The sequence below is a fragment of the Cajanus cajan genome, chromosome 2, assembly GCF_000230855.2.
Source record: "Cajanus cajan strain Asha chromosome 2, NIPB_CcT2T_4, whole genome shotgun sequence".
NCBI lineage: Eukaryota > Viridiplantae > Streptophyta > Magnoliopsida > Fabales > Fabaceae > Cajanus > Cajanus cajan.
This window is the reverse complement of record NC_138518.1, coordinates 46,785,902-46,804,124: the sequence shown is the minus strand read 5'-3', so window position 1 is coordinate 46,804,124 and position 18,223 is coordinate 46,785,902. Positions and strand designations below refer to the sequence as shown.

The following is an 18,223-nucleotide window of genomic DNA, read 5'->3' as shown; positions in this document are numbered from 1 at the left end:
TAACAAGGAGTCTTTTGGATAGCTGCTTTGAGAAGTGGCTAGGTTTAGAGCTTGACCAGCACCTAGGGTGTCTTATTTTGATGTTTTCATGACATTGTAATTATATTATCTTTTTGGATTACTGTATAACTTTACTAAGGATGATGACTCTGCTATAGAAGATTATATTATATATTTTGGAAACAATTTATATGTTATTGTATAATTACACTCTAGCGTAGCTGGCTTTTGCTCTATTTTCTTTATTTTATATTATTTTATTTTGGTTGGTTATTGATGTGACGGCCTAGGGTGGGTCGTTACAATTTTGGTATCAGAGCTGGTCGAGTCTCTTTAGGGTTTGTGGGAAATGGTCTTATTATGTTTCTGTTGAGTGGAAATAGATTTTTTTGAAAGGAATTTCTTATGTGTTTTAGTGTAAACTCATGAGTTCCTTGATCTTTTATCTTTATTAGGATGGTTGGTAGGGGAAACCATTCTAATCCTTCTTCAGGCGTGGATGAGCGGCAGATTGCTCAGGCTATGGAGTTAATTGCTGCTGCTATTGGACAACAAAATACTTTGTTGGCTCAGATGGAGACCAACCGGGCTGCAGCTGAAGCAGCTAGGACTGAAGTACCTGATGAGTATAGAGGCTTGTCAGAGTTCAGAAAAGGGAATCCTCCTCAATTGACAGGTGTTGATGGACCTGAAATTGCTGATCAATGGATTGAGGAGATGGAGAAAATTTTCATGGTGATGCAATGCCCCGAGGAGAGGAAGCTAGTTTATGCTGTTTATATGTTGGTGGGTGAGGCTAGTTTCTGGTGGAAAGGTGCTCAAGCTATGATGGAAGCTAGAGGGGAGGTGATAAATTGGGAAAATTTCAAAAAGGTATTCCTAGAGAAATATTTTCCAGATAGCGCCAGATATGCTAAGGAAGCTGAATTTTTTAGATTGCAACAAGGAAATATGTCAGTACAAGAGTATGTGGTCAAGTTTGAACACTTGGCTAGGTATTATTCTCAAGCTATCACTGAAGCCTGGAGATGCAGGAAGTTTAGTGAGGGTCTAAGATTTGAGCTGAAAAAGACTATTGTCCCTATGGAAATTATGGAGTTCCCAGTTCTAGTTGAAAAGGCAAAAACAGTTGAGAGATTTGAAGGAGGAAATAGAGTGGCAAAGGGTCTAGAGGGATCATCTGGATTTGGGAGGGGGAAACATCCTCAAAAGAGACCATCTCAGTTTCAAATTGGAAATGCTAATAAGAAACCGATGGGGACTACTACCACAAGAGATGTTCAGAGTATTAGATGTTATATCTGTGGAGGCCCACATATGATGAAGGACTGTCCTACAAAGAACTATACGTGTTTTAAATGTGGCAAGGTGGGTCACATGGCTAAAGATTGCAATGTCAAAAATATTCCAGCTAGAGAGAACCAGAAAGTGGATCGGCCTACTGCAGCAGGTCGTGTCTTTGCTTTAACAGGTGCTGAAGCTGAAACGACATCTGAGCTGGTAAAAGGAAAGGGCAAAGCTGATGGTAATGATATTTCTATTTTATTTGATTCTGGTGCTTCACATTCTTTTATTTCTTATGAATGCGTGGCAAGGTTAAATTTAGTTGTGAGTTCCTTGTGTGTGGATCTAGTTGTTTCTACCCCAGCTTCAGGGTCTATTTTGACTTCTGAGGATTGTTTGAGATGTCCAGTGGAGGTGGAAGGGCGTTGTTATAAAGTGAATTTGTTTTGTTTACCTCTATCCGATTTGGATGTGATTTTAGGGATGGATTGGCTTTCTGCCAATAGGATTTTGATAGATTGTTCAGAGAAGAAATTAATCTTTCCTACTGATGAACAGGAGAGATTTATTTCTAATAGACAGGTGGATGGGTTGTTGAAGGATGGAGCTCTTGGGTTTATGATCTTATCTTTTATTAGTGTAGAGAATGAAAAGTTGTTGAATAGTATTGATGTTGTTAGAGAATTTCCAGAGGTTTTTCCGGATGATGTTCCGGGATTACCACCAAAGCGAGAGTTAGAGTTTAGTATTGATCTTATACCAGGGGCGGGACCAGTGTCCATTTCTCCTTATAGAATGGCACCAGCGGAGTTATCTGAATTGAAGAAGCAGGTTGAAGAACTTTTGGAGAAGCAGATGATCAGACCTAGTGTATCTCCGTGGGGAGCACCAGTGTTATTGGTAAAGAAGAAGGATGGTGGTGTGAGGTTATGTGTGGATTACAGGCAGTTAAATAAATTGACAATCAAGAATAAATATCCATTGCCAAGAATAGATGATTTGATGGATCAGTTAAGGGGAGCTACTATTTTCTCCAAGATTGATTTGAGATCTGGGTATCACCAGATTCGGGTAAAGGAAGAGGACATACCAAAGACTGCTTTCAGGACTCGGTATGGCCATTATGAGTATGTTGTCATGCCTTTTGGAGTGACGAATGCTCCAGCTATTTTCATGGATTATATGAATAAGATTTTCAGACCCTTTCTGGATAAGTTTGTGGTGGTGTTCATTGATGATATTCTGGTTTATTCTAGATCTATGGAGGAACATAGAGAACATCTGAGGATAGTTTTGCAAGTATTGAAGGAGAAACAGTTATTTGCAAAATTGTCAAAATGTGAGTTTTGGTTATCTGAAGTTAAGTTCTTGGGTCATGTGATTTCTGCACAAGGAATTGCAGTTGATCCTACTAAGGTGGAAGCGATTTTAAGGTGGGAGCATCCAAAATCAGTTACTGAAATTAGAGGTTTTGTGGGATTGGCTGGCTATTATAGAAGATTCATAGAAGGATTTTCTAAAATAGTTATGCCTTTGACACAGCTGACTAGGAAGGATCATCCTTTTATATGGACGGAGGAGTGTGAAAGGATTTTTCAAGAGTTAAAGGAAAAGTTGACTTCGTCTCCAGTGTTGATTATGCCAGATCCTAATAAATCTTTTGAGGTTTATTGTGATGCATCTCATCAAGGTTTAGGATGTGTTCTTATGCAAGATAGACAGGTTGTGGCTTATGCATCTAGGCAATTAAAGACTCATGAACGAAATTATCCTACGCATGATCTAGAGTTGGCTGCGGTGGTTTTTGCTTTGAAGATTTGGAGACATTATCTCTATGGAGCAAAGTTTGATGTCTTTAGTGATCATAAGAGTTTGAAATATTTGTTTGATCAGAAAGAGTTAAATATGAGGCAAAGGAGGTGGATTGAGTTTTTGAAAGATTATGACTTTCAGTTAATGTACCATCCAAGTAAAGCAAATGTGGTGGCAGATGCTTTGAGTAGAAAATCTCTTCATATGTCTTACATGATGGTTAAAGAGATGGAGTTAGTAGAGAAATTCAGGGATATGAATCTTAATGTTGTGATTGCCTCAGATTTTATTAGTTGTGGTATGACTACCATTACTAGTGATTTCTTGGAGATGGTGAAACAAAAACAAGTTCAGGATACGAGATTGAATAAGGTTAGAGAGTTGTTGGGTTCTGAGAAAGCTGAAGGATTTGAACAAGATATGGATGGAATCTTGAGGTACAAGGGTAGAATTTGTATTCCACAAGATAAAGAGTTGAAGAAGTTGATACTTGAGGAAGGTCATAAAAGTAAGTTGAGTGTACATCCGGGTATGACAAAAATGTATCAAGATTTGAAGAAAATGTTCTGGTGGAATGGTATGAAGAGGGAGATAGCTGAGTATGTTGCATCTTGCATTGTGTGTCAAAAAGCTAAAGTAGAACATCAAAAACCAGGAGGTTTGTTACAAATGATGGAAGTGCCAGAATGGAAATGGGGTAGTATAACCATGGATTTTGTTGTTGGATTACCAAGGTCTGCTAAGAATTGTGATTCTATTTGGGTGATCGTGGATAGATTAACTAAGTGTGCTCATTTCCTTCCAATGAATATAAAGTGGTCCTTGGAAAAGTTAACTCAATTGTATATTAAGGAGATTGTTAGATTACATGGAGTGCCCTCCAGTATCATCTCTGATAGGGATCCTCGTTTTACATCCCGATTTTGGCAAAGTTTGCATCAAGCGTTAGGGACTAAGTTGAGGCTCAGTTCTGCTTATCACCCACAAACTGATGGGCAGTCTGAGAGGACTATCCAATCTTTGGAGGACTTGTTGAGGGCTTGTATTTTGGATCATCTAGGGAATTGGGAAGAGATGTTGCCTTTGGTCGAGTTCACTTATAATAACAGTTTTCATGCAAGTATAGGAATGGCACCATTTGAGGCTCTGTATGGGAGGAAATGTCGAACACCTTTGTGTTGGTTTAAAGAGGGAGAATCAGTGATGGTGGGGCCAGAGATCATCTTACAGACTACTGAAAAGGTGAAACAAATTTAGGAAAGAATGAGAGCTGCTCAGAGTCGGCAAAAGTCTTATGCAGACAAAAGGAGGAAACCTTTGGAGTTTTCAGAAGGAGAACATGTGTTTTTGAAAGTAACTCCTACCACAGGTGTGGGAAGAGCTATCAAAGCTAAGAAGTTGAATCCTAAGTTTATTGGGCCGTATCAAATTCTCAAGAGGATTGGACCAGTGGCATATCAGATTGCATTACCTCCATTCCTTTCTAATCTGCATGATGTGTTCCATGTTTCACAACTGAGGAAATATATTCACGATCCAAGTCATGTATTGGAATCAGAGGCAGTACAAGTTAAGGAGAATTTAACTTTTGAGAAACAGCCAGTTTCAGTGGCAGATAAGAAAGTTAAACAGTTGCGAGGTAAATATATCAATTTGGTGAAAGTTATTTGGGATGAGATTACTAATGAAGCTACTTGGGAGTTGGAGGAAAGGATGAAGGATCAATACCCATATCTCTTTTAGAGTAAGTGAATTTTCGAGGACGAAAATTTTTGTTGTTGGAGAGAATTGTAATACCCATTTTTTTTATTATTAATTATCAATGGCATTTTCGTAAATTTTATAAAGGTATAGGGGTATTCTTGTAATTTTAGTACTGATGGCATTTTCGCAATTTTAAAAAAATTTAAGGGGTGTTTTGGAAACTTGGAACGGGCCGTTCCAAAAGCAAAACGGGCCGTTCCAAAAGCAAAACGGGCCGTTCCAAAAGCAAAACGGGCCGTTCCAAAAGGAGAACAGGCCGTTCTGACTTTGGAACGGGCCATTCTGGAGGGAGAACGGGCCGTTCCGGAAGGAGAACGGGCCGTTCTGGATGAGTCTCGGAACGGGCCATTCTGATTTTAGAACGGGCCGTTCTGCTTTTTGGGAACGGGCCGTTCCGATTTTGGAACGGGCCGTTCCAGTTTAAAAATTTGCGTACATTTGAAAGATTCGGAACGGGCCGTTCCGAATTCAATACGGGCCGTTCCGGGTGACTCTGGTTGCCTATAAATAGGGGCCAGGGGGGTGAAAAAAATATACTGAGAGAAGAGAATCCTAGAGAGAGAAAGAGGAGAGAGAGAGAAAGAAAGAGAGAGAGAGAAAGAAAAGAAAAGAGGAGAGAGAAAGAGGAATCCAGTAGAGGAGGTTCTGCCAGGGGAGAGAAAAGAGGAGGGAGAAGAGGAGATTCTGCCCGAGTTTCGGTTCTTGTTTAAGCAAGAAAGAGGAGAAGGTTCTGCCCGAGTTTCAGTTCAGGTTTATCCAAGTAAGGGTAGTGCTTATAAAATTAATCTAGTATATATGAGCATGATAGGAATAGTATAATTTTAATATGTTATTTTATGTGGAGATTTTCATTTCATATAGTATAATTTGGATCAATTGATGGTTGTTTTGGATATTTATATTATTATTATATTGACAAATTGGCATGGTTATGGTTATGTTTAATTATGGAATATGCTATGTATGTGGTTTGGAAAAGTAAATAGGACTTAAAGGAGTAAGGTTATGGTATGGATTAGATCTCTTGGTGAGATCAGGATATAATCTTTGGAAAAATATGAAATTTGGGAATCCCATGGTGAGGATTCCAATGTGGAACTTTTCCAAAGATTATATGATAAACCACTTCAGATGTTAGGTGGATTCTGAAGTACTTCTTTAAGTATTCTATTTGCTACCGGTATGGGGGCAAGGCCGAGTCATACCGATGGATGAAGTGGCCATGATCACCAGGGTTACGTGACGACGTAATCCAACTGTATATTTTCCATGAGAGGTTAGGCGTGGGACATGGGTTGCTGACATGTTTCACCGTATCAACACTTGGTTTGGATGGTGTTGAGGCCAACATTTGGTTTGGATGTGTTGGTTACATCATGGATTATACAGTGGTGTGACTTTGTTTTGGATATGGAATATGTATACATATGGTATGGATTGTATACATTGGTTATGGATTATTTTATTATCATAAAATATGTATACATTGGCATGGACGTGTATACATTATATTTTGGGTTGTCTATATTTAGCTTGAAAATGACTTGTTGGTCTGGATAAATACTGTGGATAAATATTTGTTTAATGATATTTTATTATGATGTGCTATGATTGGTTTTATATGTGCTAACCCTTATATTTCCATGATGTGGACTGTGATGATCTCACTATGTGGGGGAGCAGATCAGGTATGAGGCTTTGGGATAACAAGGAGTCTTTTGGATAGCTGCTTTGAGAAGTGGCTAGGTTTAGAGCTTGACCAGCACCTAGGGTGTCTTATTTTGATGTTTTCATGACATTGTAATTATATTATCTTTTTGGATTACTGTATAACTTTACTAAGGATGATGACTCTGCTATAGAAGATTATATTATATATTTTGGAAACAATTTATATGTTATTGTATAATTACACTCTAGCGTAGCTGGCTTTTGCTCTATTTTCTTTATTTTATATTATTTTATTTTGGTTGGTTATTGATGTGACGGCCTAGGGTGGGTCGTTACATCAAGTGTATCCCACATTTCTTTAGCACTCTTACAATTTGAAATTCTAAAATATTCATCAATTCCTAAAGCAGAAATGATTATATTTTTGGCTTTTAAGTTATATTGAACCTTTCTTCTATCATCTTCACTCCATTGATCTTTGGACAAATTTTTTATTTCATGACCAACTACAATAGTGGGAATGAAAGGACCAATTTCAATAGCATCCCATATGTTTAAGTCTATGGCTTCTATAAAAATTTGCATCCTAGATTTCCAATAATGATACCCTACCCCATTGAATATAGGAGGTCTATTAATAGAGTTTCCTTCAGGAAATAACAAATTTGATGAGGCCATTTCAAATCTTGAAGCTTTTAAGCCTTATACAAGAAACCTGCTCTTGATACCACTTGTTAGTCAAGTAGCCTCGTATAACTTAAGAGGGGGGGGGGGTGAATTAAGTTATCTAATTTTTCTTCTCTTTTTAAGTTTTCTAACTTCTTTCTTATAAATTCAATATCATAAACAAATTGAATGTAATGATGCAAAAACTTCACAATCAAAATTAAAAGTATAGGGAAAGAGAATTGCAAACTTGATTTTATACTGGTTCGACCAACCTTGCCTACATCCAGTCCTCAAGTCTCCCACTTGAGATTTTTCACTATGCTTGTAACCTTTACAAGACTCAAATTCTCCAACACTTAGGAATTCCCTTTCCTTGTGTTGAGAATCACAGACCACCAAGGAGAACAACACTTTCTCCTTTACTGATCAATAGATGAAATGAATGAAGTAGAACAACTCTCTTTGAAGAGTGGATTTTACACTTTGTTGATCTAGTAGAACTCTTTAGATAATATTTGCAAATGATTTTGGCCAAGTGATTGTAAAGATAATTTTTCAAAATTGAGTTCGTAACCTTTTTCTGAAAAATTATTGGTATTTATAGATGATTGTTTCATAGGTCATGACTTTTCATGAAGAGTTGTGTCTTTCTAAAATTTTCCAGAAAATAGACTCTGGTAATCGATTACAAGACTTGGTAATCGATTATAACGGTTTAATTTCAAAATGTTTGGAACGTTGTAAAATTTAAATTTAAATTTTGAAATTTTTAACTTCTGGTAATCGATTACAGGGAATGGGTAATCGATTACCAGAGAACGTTTTATAATTGAATTTTGAACATATGAGTTTTCATCCTCTGGTAATCGATTACCAGGCTGTTAAAACTTAAGATATAGAAAAACTTCTATTTTCAAAAACTTATTTAAAAAATTATATTTGGGTTTTCTTTGAAATTATTTATTTTAAATGGCCAAGAACTTTATGCAATATTTCTAAAGATTTCTTTTTACATATTAAGCTAGGTTGACAAGACTTATCTAAAATATTGAGATTTTTGTTTCTTGATCACCTTGCTTTAACTTGACCTCTTGTTTTCTTTAACTTCTTTGGCATCATCAAAATCCTTTACATACGTTCTTCCCTAGTATAAATATTTTCAAATTCCATAAATCAACATATAGATCACTTGCATACATTTATTAATCTAGTTAAAGAAAATGGATTAGTAGTCTCTGCCAAGAAAATTAAAATATTTCAAACAAAAATTAGATTTTTAGGATATGAAATTTATCAAGGAACTATTACTCCAATTCAAAGGTCAATAGAGTTTGCCGATAAATTTCCAAATGAATTAAAAGATAAAACTCAACTTCAAAGATTTTTAGGATGTGTTAATTATGTAGCAGATTTTATACCAAATATTAGAATTATTTGTACCCCATTATACACCCGCCTTAGAAAAAATCCAAATCCTTGGAATAATGATATGACAGAAATAGTCAAAAAAGTAAAACAAATAGTCAAAAGACTACCCTATTTAGAAATTTCTGACCCAGAAGCTTATCTTATTGTTGAGACCGATGCGTTAGACTTAGGATATGGGGGAATACTTAAACAAAATTTTTTATCATCATCAAAAGAACAAATTGTCAGATATCATTCAGGAATCTGGCATCCAGCCCAACAAAAGTATTCTACCGTTAAAAAAGAAATTTTATCAATAGTTTTATGTCTTCAAAAATTTCAAGATGATTTATTTTCAAAAATATTTTTAATTAGAACTGATTGCAAAGCAGCCCCATCTGTTTTACAAAAAGATGTTAAAAATTTAGTTTCAAAACATATTTTTGCAAGATGGCAAGCATTATTATCTTGTTTCGATTTTGAGATTGAACATATCAAAGGAGAGACAAACTCATTACCAGATTATTTAATGAGAGAATTTTTACAGGAAAAATGAGAAAAAGTGCAAAAGATCAATATGGAACGCCTTTCAAGGCCTCTTCCAGCAAGACAGTTAAACAGGTTTCACCTGATTCATCAAGATTATTATCGGCTTCGCCGAATGATACAAGAAAGTTACCAAGCTCTCTCAATAGTAGAACACCTTCCATACAAAACCTCAATACAAAAATACCCCTCAAAAAACCAACATATTTAGACTCTCTCAATTCTCCATTATTATATTCAAACAAATTTAACCCAATAGCCGCATTAGAAGCTGGACTAGAACCTAGTTCTATGCCAGCCCCTTCAAAACAATTATCATTTACTCCATCCTTATCAAAAATTACTCCTCCTGTTAAAACACCATCCAGCTCAAGATCATATGAAGAACAATATATCACTAAAGACCAAACCTTTGATATTATGACAGTTGAACCAGAATGGAAGGACATAAGTTTAACCAACCTTATCTATACCATTTTCCCTGAAGGACATCATTATCCTCCATTTTATCAACCAAGACTTTTCTATGAGTTCATCCTCGTAGATACAGATTCAATAGAGTTAACCCATTCTCGAGATGACCAAAACAATATCCAGTTCTCAAAAATAAAGATATTAAGAATTATGTCACCATCAGACTGGGAACAACCAATTCATCAACCAAAATCTTTTTCAAGACAATTTCAGCCTCAAACCTTTACCTATTATGATTACATTACTGCTTGGACCCATATTCTTTACTTACAACCAAAAACCCATTCCTGGTTTATTTGGTTTCAAAGAGGAATTTCTTTAAAATTTCCAAAATGGTTCTTGCAATGGTTCTATTACTGGGGACCAATAAGAGAATTATTTCCTAATGAAGTATCAGAAAATTATGACTATTTCAAAGAAAAGACCTCATTCTTGCCAAACTTCAAGCTCATATCATTTGTAGCCTCTCAAAATATTACTTGGATAGTTTCATGGGACTATCTTCTCAGAAGCCCGTATGATGAGTTACCAATAAAAATTCTAACAAGATGTATTAGGGTCAAATGGTGGAAAAAATTTGATCTTAATTTATTAAGCAAAAAAAGATTAGATGACTGGGTAAAGTCCAATGTCCCATTAATTAAAGAAAATGAGAAAAAGAAAAGAATTGCTGAAGATTCTCAATTTTTAGTCGATAAAAGCAGAATTATGGCAGAACTAGCATCTGCTGGTTCTCAAGAAGAGTTTGAAGAAAGACTTCGCCTTATTCATGCTCTGCAAGATGGTTCAGTTGAAGAAGAAACAGGATCCTCAGATTCTGTTTCAACTAATCCTTATGTTCGAAATGAAGATATGTTTGATTAGTCAAAAGAAGAATTGATTACCTGCTGACGCATTTAGACAACTGTCTCTTTTACCGACGCTTCAAGACAAAACTTCAAAAATATGGTCTGCCATTTCAAGAAAAGTTATCTGCTAGCTCTACAAGACGACAAAAGACTTTTTAAGATTCCTTATCTTCTGAAGTCTTACTTTATGTAAATTATTGTACTATTTTTTATTTTCCAATCCTACCCTTCAATAATGAGGAGTTTACATGCCCTCAGTTGTAATTTAGTAAGTGAGAGTTTGCCTATATAAGGAGAAGATCTCCTCTCTTGTAAAGCATTGAGTGTTTGAAGTTACTAAGTTTATAAAATAACGCTTGCTATAAAAAAATTCTCTTTAAGTTATTATCTTCTTCAAATCTCATCTCTTTGTAAGTGTTCTCTTATAAAACTCTGATAATTTTACATTTATAATTATGATTATCGCTTTCGCAACAATAACATATTTTTTAAATTTGATATGAAATCAGGATATTATCAAATTGGGGTGAAAGAGGAAGACAAATATAATACCGCTTTTAATGTTCCCTTTAGTCATTATAAATGGAATGTTATGTCATTCGGATTAAAAAATGCTCCTTCTAAATATCAAAATATTATGAATGTTCCCTTTTATATTTTTTATTCGCCTATTTTAGAAAGTAACAAACCACTAATTATTTTAAATTTATTCACAATTCATAATACTATAATAATTACTTTAAAAGTAAATGAATTTACGCATTGAATTAAAATTTATTATAATAAATGCTAGTCTTTACCTCTAACAACGATTAAAAATAAAACTATTAATTAAATGAATATTATAATAATTTAATATATATAACAAATGTTTGAATCAATATTTTTAAAAGAAAATAATGTATTTAGTTATAATGTAAAATATTCTACATAATTTTAATAGAGTGAGATTAAATTATATTAGTGTAACTTTTATAATTATTATATTATTTAATTATTTTATATTTAAAATAAATTTTATCAATTTAACTACTGAATTATAATATTATGTTATTTTAATTGTGTATGTCAAATTTTTTAAAATTAAATAATAATAAAAATTAATTAAATTATTTATATTTTAAAAAATATATTATGTTAATTTTGATTTATATAAATGTGATATTAAATAATTTTAAATTAATATAAAATTATATGTATATATATATATATATATCATATAATATAGGTTGATGAAATTGATATTTAATTTTTAAAAAAAGTATCATCAAATTAAAAATAGTTATATAAAGTAACATGGGTATAATTTGATTCTCTCGTATTTTAATCATAAATATCATGTATTACATAAGTTTTTTATGCAATTATTTTAATAGAGAGACGATGGAATTTTTTAATTAATTAATTATGCAAAATGTTTTATACCATTTTCATTTTAAAAGTATCGTTCTATATTAAAGTAAATTAATATGTAATATGAGAAAGGATTTACTTATTTTAATAATAAGTTTTGGAGATATTTTTATTTATTTTTAATTTAAATAAATGATAATAATTAAATAATATTAATTCAAATTATAAATTTTATTAAAATATTATTAATTATTTCTTAATTTATATATTTTGATAAATATAACTAATGGTTCAAAAACTGAAATATAATTAACATAGTAGTATATAGTTTTTAAGATTATATAAATATATTAAAATTTAAAATAATTTACCTGCGTTTTCACAAATTTCCCAACTCTAACTGAATTAGTGTCGGTTTAAATATTTTGTACCAACATTTTTAGACTTCTAAATCTATCTTGTCTTTGATAGGGTAAGAATCAAAGAAGACTTATTAAAAGAAGTCAAACTCCTCTCTCAATTACCATATTATCATTTTTATTTTAAATCACTTACTTCTTCCGTCAGAAATAATCGTGTTCATACGAGATAAAGTTGTTATAAAAGCTAGAGCAAAAATATAAAATCTAAATTCGAAACTACCGAATAAGTTATAACAATATTAATGATTTTCAGTTACGATTTTCGATTACAACAATGCTTAAAGTAGCGTATTATCATGATCACATTAGAGTCTAAATATTTTGTTACAGTATTATAGTTAAATTTGTGTTAAGAAAATGTTTGAAAATGAAAAATTGTACAAAAAAGAAAAAATGAAAAATCATAGAAAAATAAAATAAAAGTTTCCCCGGTTCCTTGTGTTGAGTTTAAAAAGTTGGAATTGACATTGTCGCGTCAAGTTTCAACCTTTTTACTGTTTCCTTTGTCCCTTTGGCATCTGAGAATCATTCTTGAGCATCTCTCTTGTATTCTTTTTGTTCTCTCTCTCTCTCTTTCTCTCTCTTTATCTCTCTTTATTTTCCTTTCTTGAGGTTTTCTATTGTATGGTTCTTCGTAGATACACACCCTACTAGTTTCTTTTATACCTTCCTTCTGAATCTGTCACTATGACTTCCTCACTCATGAAGATCCAAGGCGAACAGGTCCTCGCCAACGATTTTCAGGACCTTTCAATCAAAGATCTGGTATTTTCCCCTTCTTTCTAGTTAATGGGTATGCGTATTTCTTTCTTCTTTGTAATGGGTATGACTTATTCTGATTCAATATCTCCGTGTTTGATTTCTGGCTTTTTTGGATTTTTTTGGATTTTTTGGGGGTACCCGATTAGGTTTTCATGGTAAAGATTCAAGATTTATGTTCTGGGTCTGATTTGTTTTTGATCTGTCGCTGATTTTGTTGATGTTGTTTTAATGGGGTTGGGAATGTTAGAATTTGCGTTCCTTTTGTTGGTTCCATGGTTTCTGATGATGTTGTTGATGTTCAGAGTGAGAAGGGGAGTGAGGCAGAGATTCACGAGGTGGGGTTTGGAAGCCATGGGGGAATCTGTGCTATTTGCTTGGATAAGATAGTGCTGCAGGAAACTGCTCTTGTAAAAGGTTGCGAGCATGCTTACTGGTTTGTCTGAACGATCTCTTGCTGTTGTTTTCAGAATTAAGTTTGTGGAAAATGTGTTTTCTTGATTATGGTGTGTTCGTTTTCCAATTGCTTTTGGGTTGGTTGGAATTTTCAGTACTAATTGGTCTTCTCAGGGACATGGGTTATGGCGGTGTCTTTCTCCCATGAATTAAATTAAAAATAAATAACCTCTAAATGTTAGCATGTTATATGTATTTATCCTGACGATGTGGACTAATTTATTTAATTGGACATGGATTATGTCTGAGCTACAAAGATCATTAATGTTTGGAGTATTTCTGTATCTTTTGTGCTTGAGATTATTAGTGTCATTAACTCACTTCATGAAGCAAGAGCACTTTGAGCTTGAAGCCTGGAGATTATACAAGCTTAATTTTAACATGTGCTGAACTTCTACTTTTATTTACAAGAGTGCGGGTGATAGATTGAATTTGAACTCATGGCCACTTAGTAGTATAGAGTCTGATACTTTACCGAGACTGACAATGTTTCTAAAAGTTCAAGTTGTTTGGTGAAAGCATGTCAATGGTTTTATTAAATGATTAACAACTAGGTTAGCTTTGATTTGATAGTTGTTACCATTTTGGATTTACAACTACCAGTTGTTCAATACCGAAAGTATAATATATCTAGGTTTTATCCTAGCAATTATCCCATATTGAAAGCACACTTTCAAATGTCATCATGTTTGCAAGTGTTAACTGATTTGTCACTTTAGGTAGTAAATTTTGTTGCAGTTGAAATGCTTTGAAAATTGGAATTGATTCATGCTTTTTCTTTTTTCTTCTTTTTGTGTGTTTTTTTTTTTGTTTGGGGGGGGGGGGGGGGTTGCTGGTGTTGGGGCCGAGTGTTGCTTTAGTGCATTTCAGCGGAGTCTATGTTCATGGATAAGAGGAATGCTTCATAATTTACATTCAACTATCATATTTGTCCATTTAAGAAATCTCAGATAGTTGATCAGTGATGTTACGTAGTATGTTTAAATGTTTAATTGATTGAAATCATGGAGTTGAGTGATCAGTAATGCTTTTTATCATGGTTAAATTGAAAGTGAAAATATGGAATATATCAAATCACATTATGGAGACATCAAGAGTTATTTGCAATCATATGGGATCTTATATTTCTTTTAAATGAATAGACTAGAATTTATCACTGTATCAAATTAATCTTGTTTGTATTAGTTCTGCATCAAAGAGATTGAAAAAATATAGGTCCAAGATCTGGATTGATCAGCTTCTGAGTTGTAGTGGACATATTTTGGTTGATTTTTAATGTTCTTGACTCTACTGTGTTAGGGATGTTGCCTAACTGATATTTCAGTACAAAAAATGATAGCTTATGTTTTTAGTGGAAGCCTTTTTATCAAGTAACTGTGTATTACATTTGAACACATTAATATTATGTCAATGATCTCTGTTCTAAATTCCATGATTAGACTCCTTAGTCCTTATCCATCACATTGATATTATAGGTATTTAATTGCCTCTTTCTATACCCTAAAGGCATTTGATAAATTTTTATTTTATTTAATGAAATAAGTGATGTGCTGTTGTATATCTATTGAGTTTGCTTGAACTCTATTTTATTTTAATTTTCCTGTGGGTTTGAGAGATTGTATTATTAATATTGTTGTTGTTGTTGTTGGTATTTTACTATTTTGTGATGTGTTTTGCACCTATTTTGCTTATTGTTTTACTTGATTTTGTGTAGTGTAACCTGCATCCTTCGTTGGGCTACATACCGTGAGAAAGTTACTTGCCCTCAGTGTAAGCATCCATTTGAGTTCCTCAATGTCCATCGCTCACTTGATGGCAGGTAATAATTGCACTTTTTACGTTGATTTTCATTTCTGATTTAGTTTTTGCTACTTAAAATGTAATGGAAGGAAATCATTCCTGTTTTACACGGGAATGGATCCTCACATGTTACATTTCACATGATCCTGCCATGTGAAAAATTTGTCTGTCTCATAAATATTAAAAAGTTATGAGAAGATCCTACTTTTACTGCTTAAGAGAGAGATAGACAATAGATTTCAATATGACAAGTTTGTGAAAATTCAACATCAGATGGTTAATTCACAATTTTTGTATGCGGTCAGTTGCATCAATCAATTAATGACCATTAGATTCTAATATTCTATCAATAACTAAATTTTCTGTTTTGCTAGTCAGCTGTGCTGGATAGGTTGGAAGGGTTTAGGGCACTTCCTCCTTTGTTTAGCATGTGTCATTGTAATCAACAATGCAAGATGTAAAATATGGATTGAAATTTGAGATTTTCTTTTTAAAATACTTGGGTTATTATTGTCTGGTTTCTGAATATGGAAGATGGGGGTTTTGCAATTAAATACTAGTTACAACCTAAATTGGTTTGGACTCCAAAAATACAATGATATTCTGGTTTATGAGATATTACCAATCCTTTTTTAAACACTAACAATTTAACATTTGTCAAACTTATCAGCTTCTTTGGTTATGTACCATTAAATTGTGCCATCTTAGTACAGAAACTTTAAATTGATGTCAAAATGATGTAGCATTGATTATTACTTAATTTTAAGAATGATCATTCTATATAGGTGAAATGTTGCATTGCATTGCAATTTCTGTTTGACAATCATTCTATGATGTCACTGAAATTATGATCTTACTGTTTAATCTTTTATGCTGTGGTAGCCTTCAAGATTACATGTTTGAGGAAAGTGTTTGCTTGCTACTTCGGGCGTCATGGTTCAAACCTTTATCTATTGAAGAACATGTGGATCATGAAGATGCATATGAAGAGCTAGAAGATTACTATCAATACGAGGACGAAGAAGACGATGATATGGATGAAGCTTACTATGGTGGTTCGTCAAGTTTTCGCATTGGCAACAGGAGATGGGGAGACAATGGTTATGTTAGGGCTGGTCGTCAAGAAGCTCGACCGGTTCATCATCGTCCAAATTTTCAGGATTCAGGAGCAAGTTCATCCCGCGAGCCGAGAAAGAAAGAGGCTGGGAAAAGTATCACAGGAAGAAGGGCAAAGAGGGCACAGAAAAGAGAAGCTGCTGACAAGGCAGCTGAAGCAAAGCATCAGCAACATTTGATAAGGTTGGGTAGGAAGTGATTCTATTTCATGTCAGCCATGGCGTTGAATTCCCTTCCCATAAGTAATATATTTTCTTTTTCTTTTACATTTTTTTCCTGTACAGTGTTTATGTTCTCTTTACTGTGAAGCATGTAATAATAGATCATGGGGAAGGTGTTTTAGAATAATGGCTTGGTGAGGTGGTTGGATTATGGAATTCCTCACTCACTATAGCATTGAACAATTTAGGTTTTAGTTGTTAATTTGTTATGCTCACAATGCAGGTCTAAGTTGTACATAATTTCTATGTGATAATTGATATCTTTGACACCTTAACAAAAAGACATGTGATATTGATACTTTTTCACTCATTCATAAGTATTCTACTCTTGGGAGCGGGCTATTAACCACCTTTAATTTGGTCATCATTTTTTTGCTCTTTCAAAAGTGTACTCTAGTCTTGTGGCGTTATGAAAGTGACTCAAATCAAGTGTGCCGGAGTCAATCAGATATACATAGTTTCTTACTTGATCAATGCCTTTTATATAAAGGTAAACATGGGGGGCATTTATATAGAAGTTTAAACTGTATATGAGATTAACCAAAGAAAGTTATTGGAATAATGAAACAAGCAAACGTAAGAAATGTGCTTTCACAGAGAGACCTTGATCTGCACACCATATCTACTAGAATAAAGGAAAATAATCTTTAATTTTTTCTATCCTTTTACATATTTTGATTTTTCTTCTCAATTTTAATCTGCAATTTGTTGGAGATCCCAACTTCTGGATTTTGAAGTTAATTGATCTTGTTTTGAAATTAGTTTGTATTCATCATCTCGTAATAAGGTGATGTGGATTAATTCTAATGACGAATACAGAAAATATTGTAATGAGATCATGTGATTTAACTATGCTCAATTACATATAACTTCTGTTCATTGATCTTTCATCTATATATGTCAATCAATTAGCGATGACCAATTACATACAAGTTCACTTATATACAATTACATTGACCATACATACCACTGATCCACGTGGGGTCTGCAATTCCAACAAATTGCAGATTAAAATTTTGAGAAGAAAATTCAAAATACATACAAGGATAGAAAAAACCAGATATTATGTTACTTTATTCTAGTAGATCTTGATAGAAACATGAAAGATCTATCACACACTGTTATTGTTAAAAAGAAAAATTAAATGCATTCATATATGTATATATATATATATAGGGGAATGCTAATGTACTCCCACTTATTTTTTAGTGGGAGTATGTTAGCAACTTACACCAATTTTTTAGGACAAAAAAATCACTCATTTATTTTGATTTGGTTAATTCGTACAAAGGATATTATAGTAATTTAATTTAATTTTAAATGAAAATAAAAATATTTTCTCTCTCTTATTAATTTCATTCTCCAATTTATTTATTTTTTCTATTAATAAATTTTTATTTGTTCAGAGAGAGAGGAGGAAGACATCATGAGAGATGAAAGAGAAATGAGTTAAAGAAAGAATTTAATAGGAGAGAGATAAATAAGTTAGAGAAAGAATTTAATAAGAAAGAGAAATGAGTTGGAGAAGAAATTTAATAAGAGAGAGAAATGATTTAGAGAATGAAATTAACCGGTTCTTTTCTTGCTCATAGTTAATTATGTTTTTTTTGCCAAGATCACG

The 18,223-nt window shown here is 33.3% G+C and overlaps 1 protein-coding gene across 2 annotated transcripts; it reads left to right on the top strand.

The window, feature by feature from the left end:
• The first annotated feature begins 12,707 nt into the window (after positions 1-12,707).
• Positions 12,708-16,912, top strand: LOC109811658 (uncharacterized). Of its 2 annotated transcripts, XM_083068299.1 has the most exons (5): positions 12,708-12,796; positions 12,889-13,015; positions 13,315-13,445; positions 15,180-15,284; positions 16,148-16,912. In XM_083068299.1, exons 2-5 carry the CDS (start codon positions 12,938-12,940, stop codon positions 16,578-16,580), a joined length of 747 nt encoding a protein of 248 aa, XP_082924425.1. In that variant the 5' UTR covers positions 12,708-12,796; positions 12,889-12,937; the 3' UTR covers positions 16,581-16,912. The 2 variants fall into 2 exon arrangements, with proteins under 2 accessions (XP_082924425.1, XP_020231038.1); XM_020375449.3 differs by having other exon boundaries at positions 12,740-13,015.
• Positions 16,913-18,223: the final 1,311 nt, after the last annotated feature.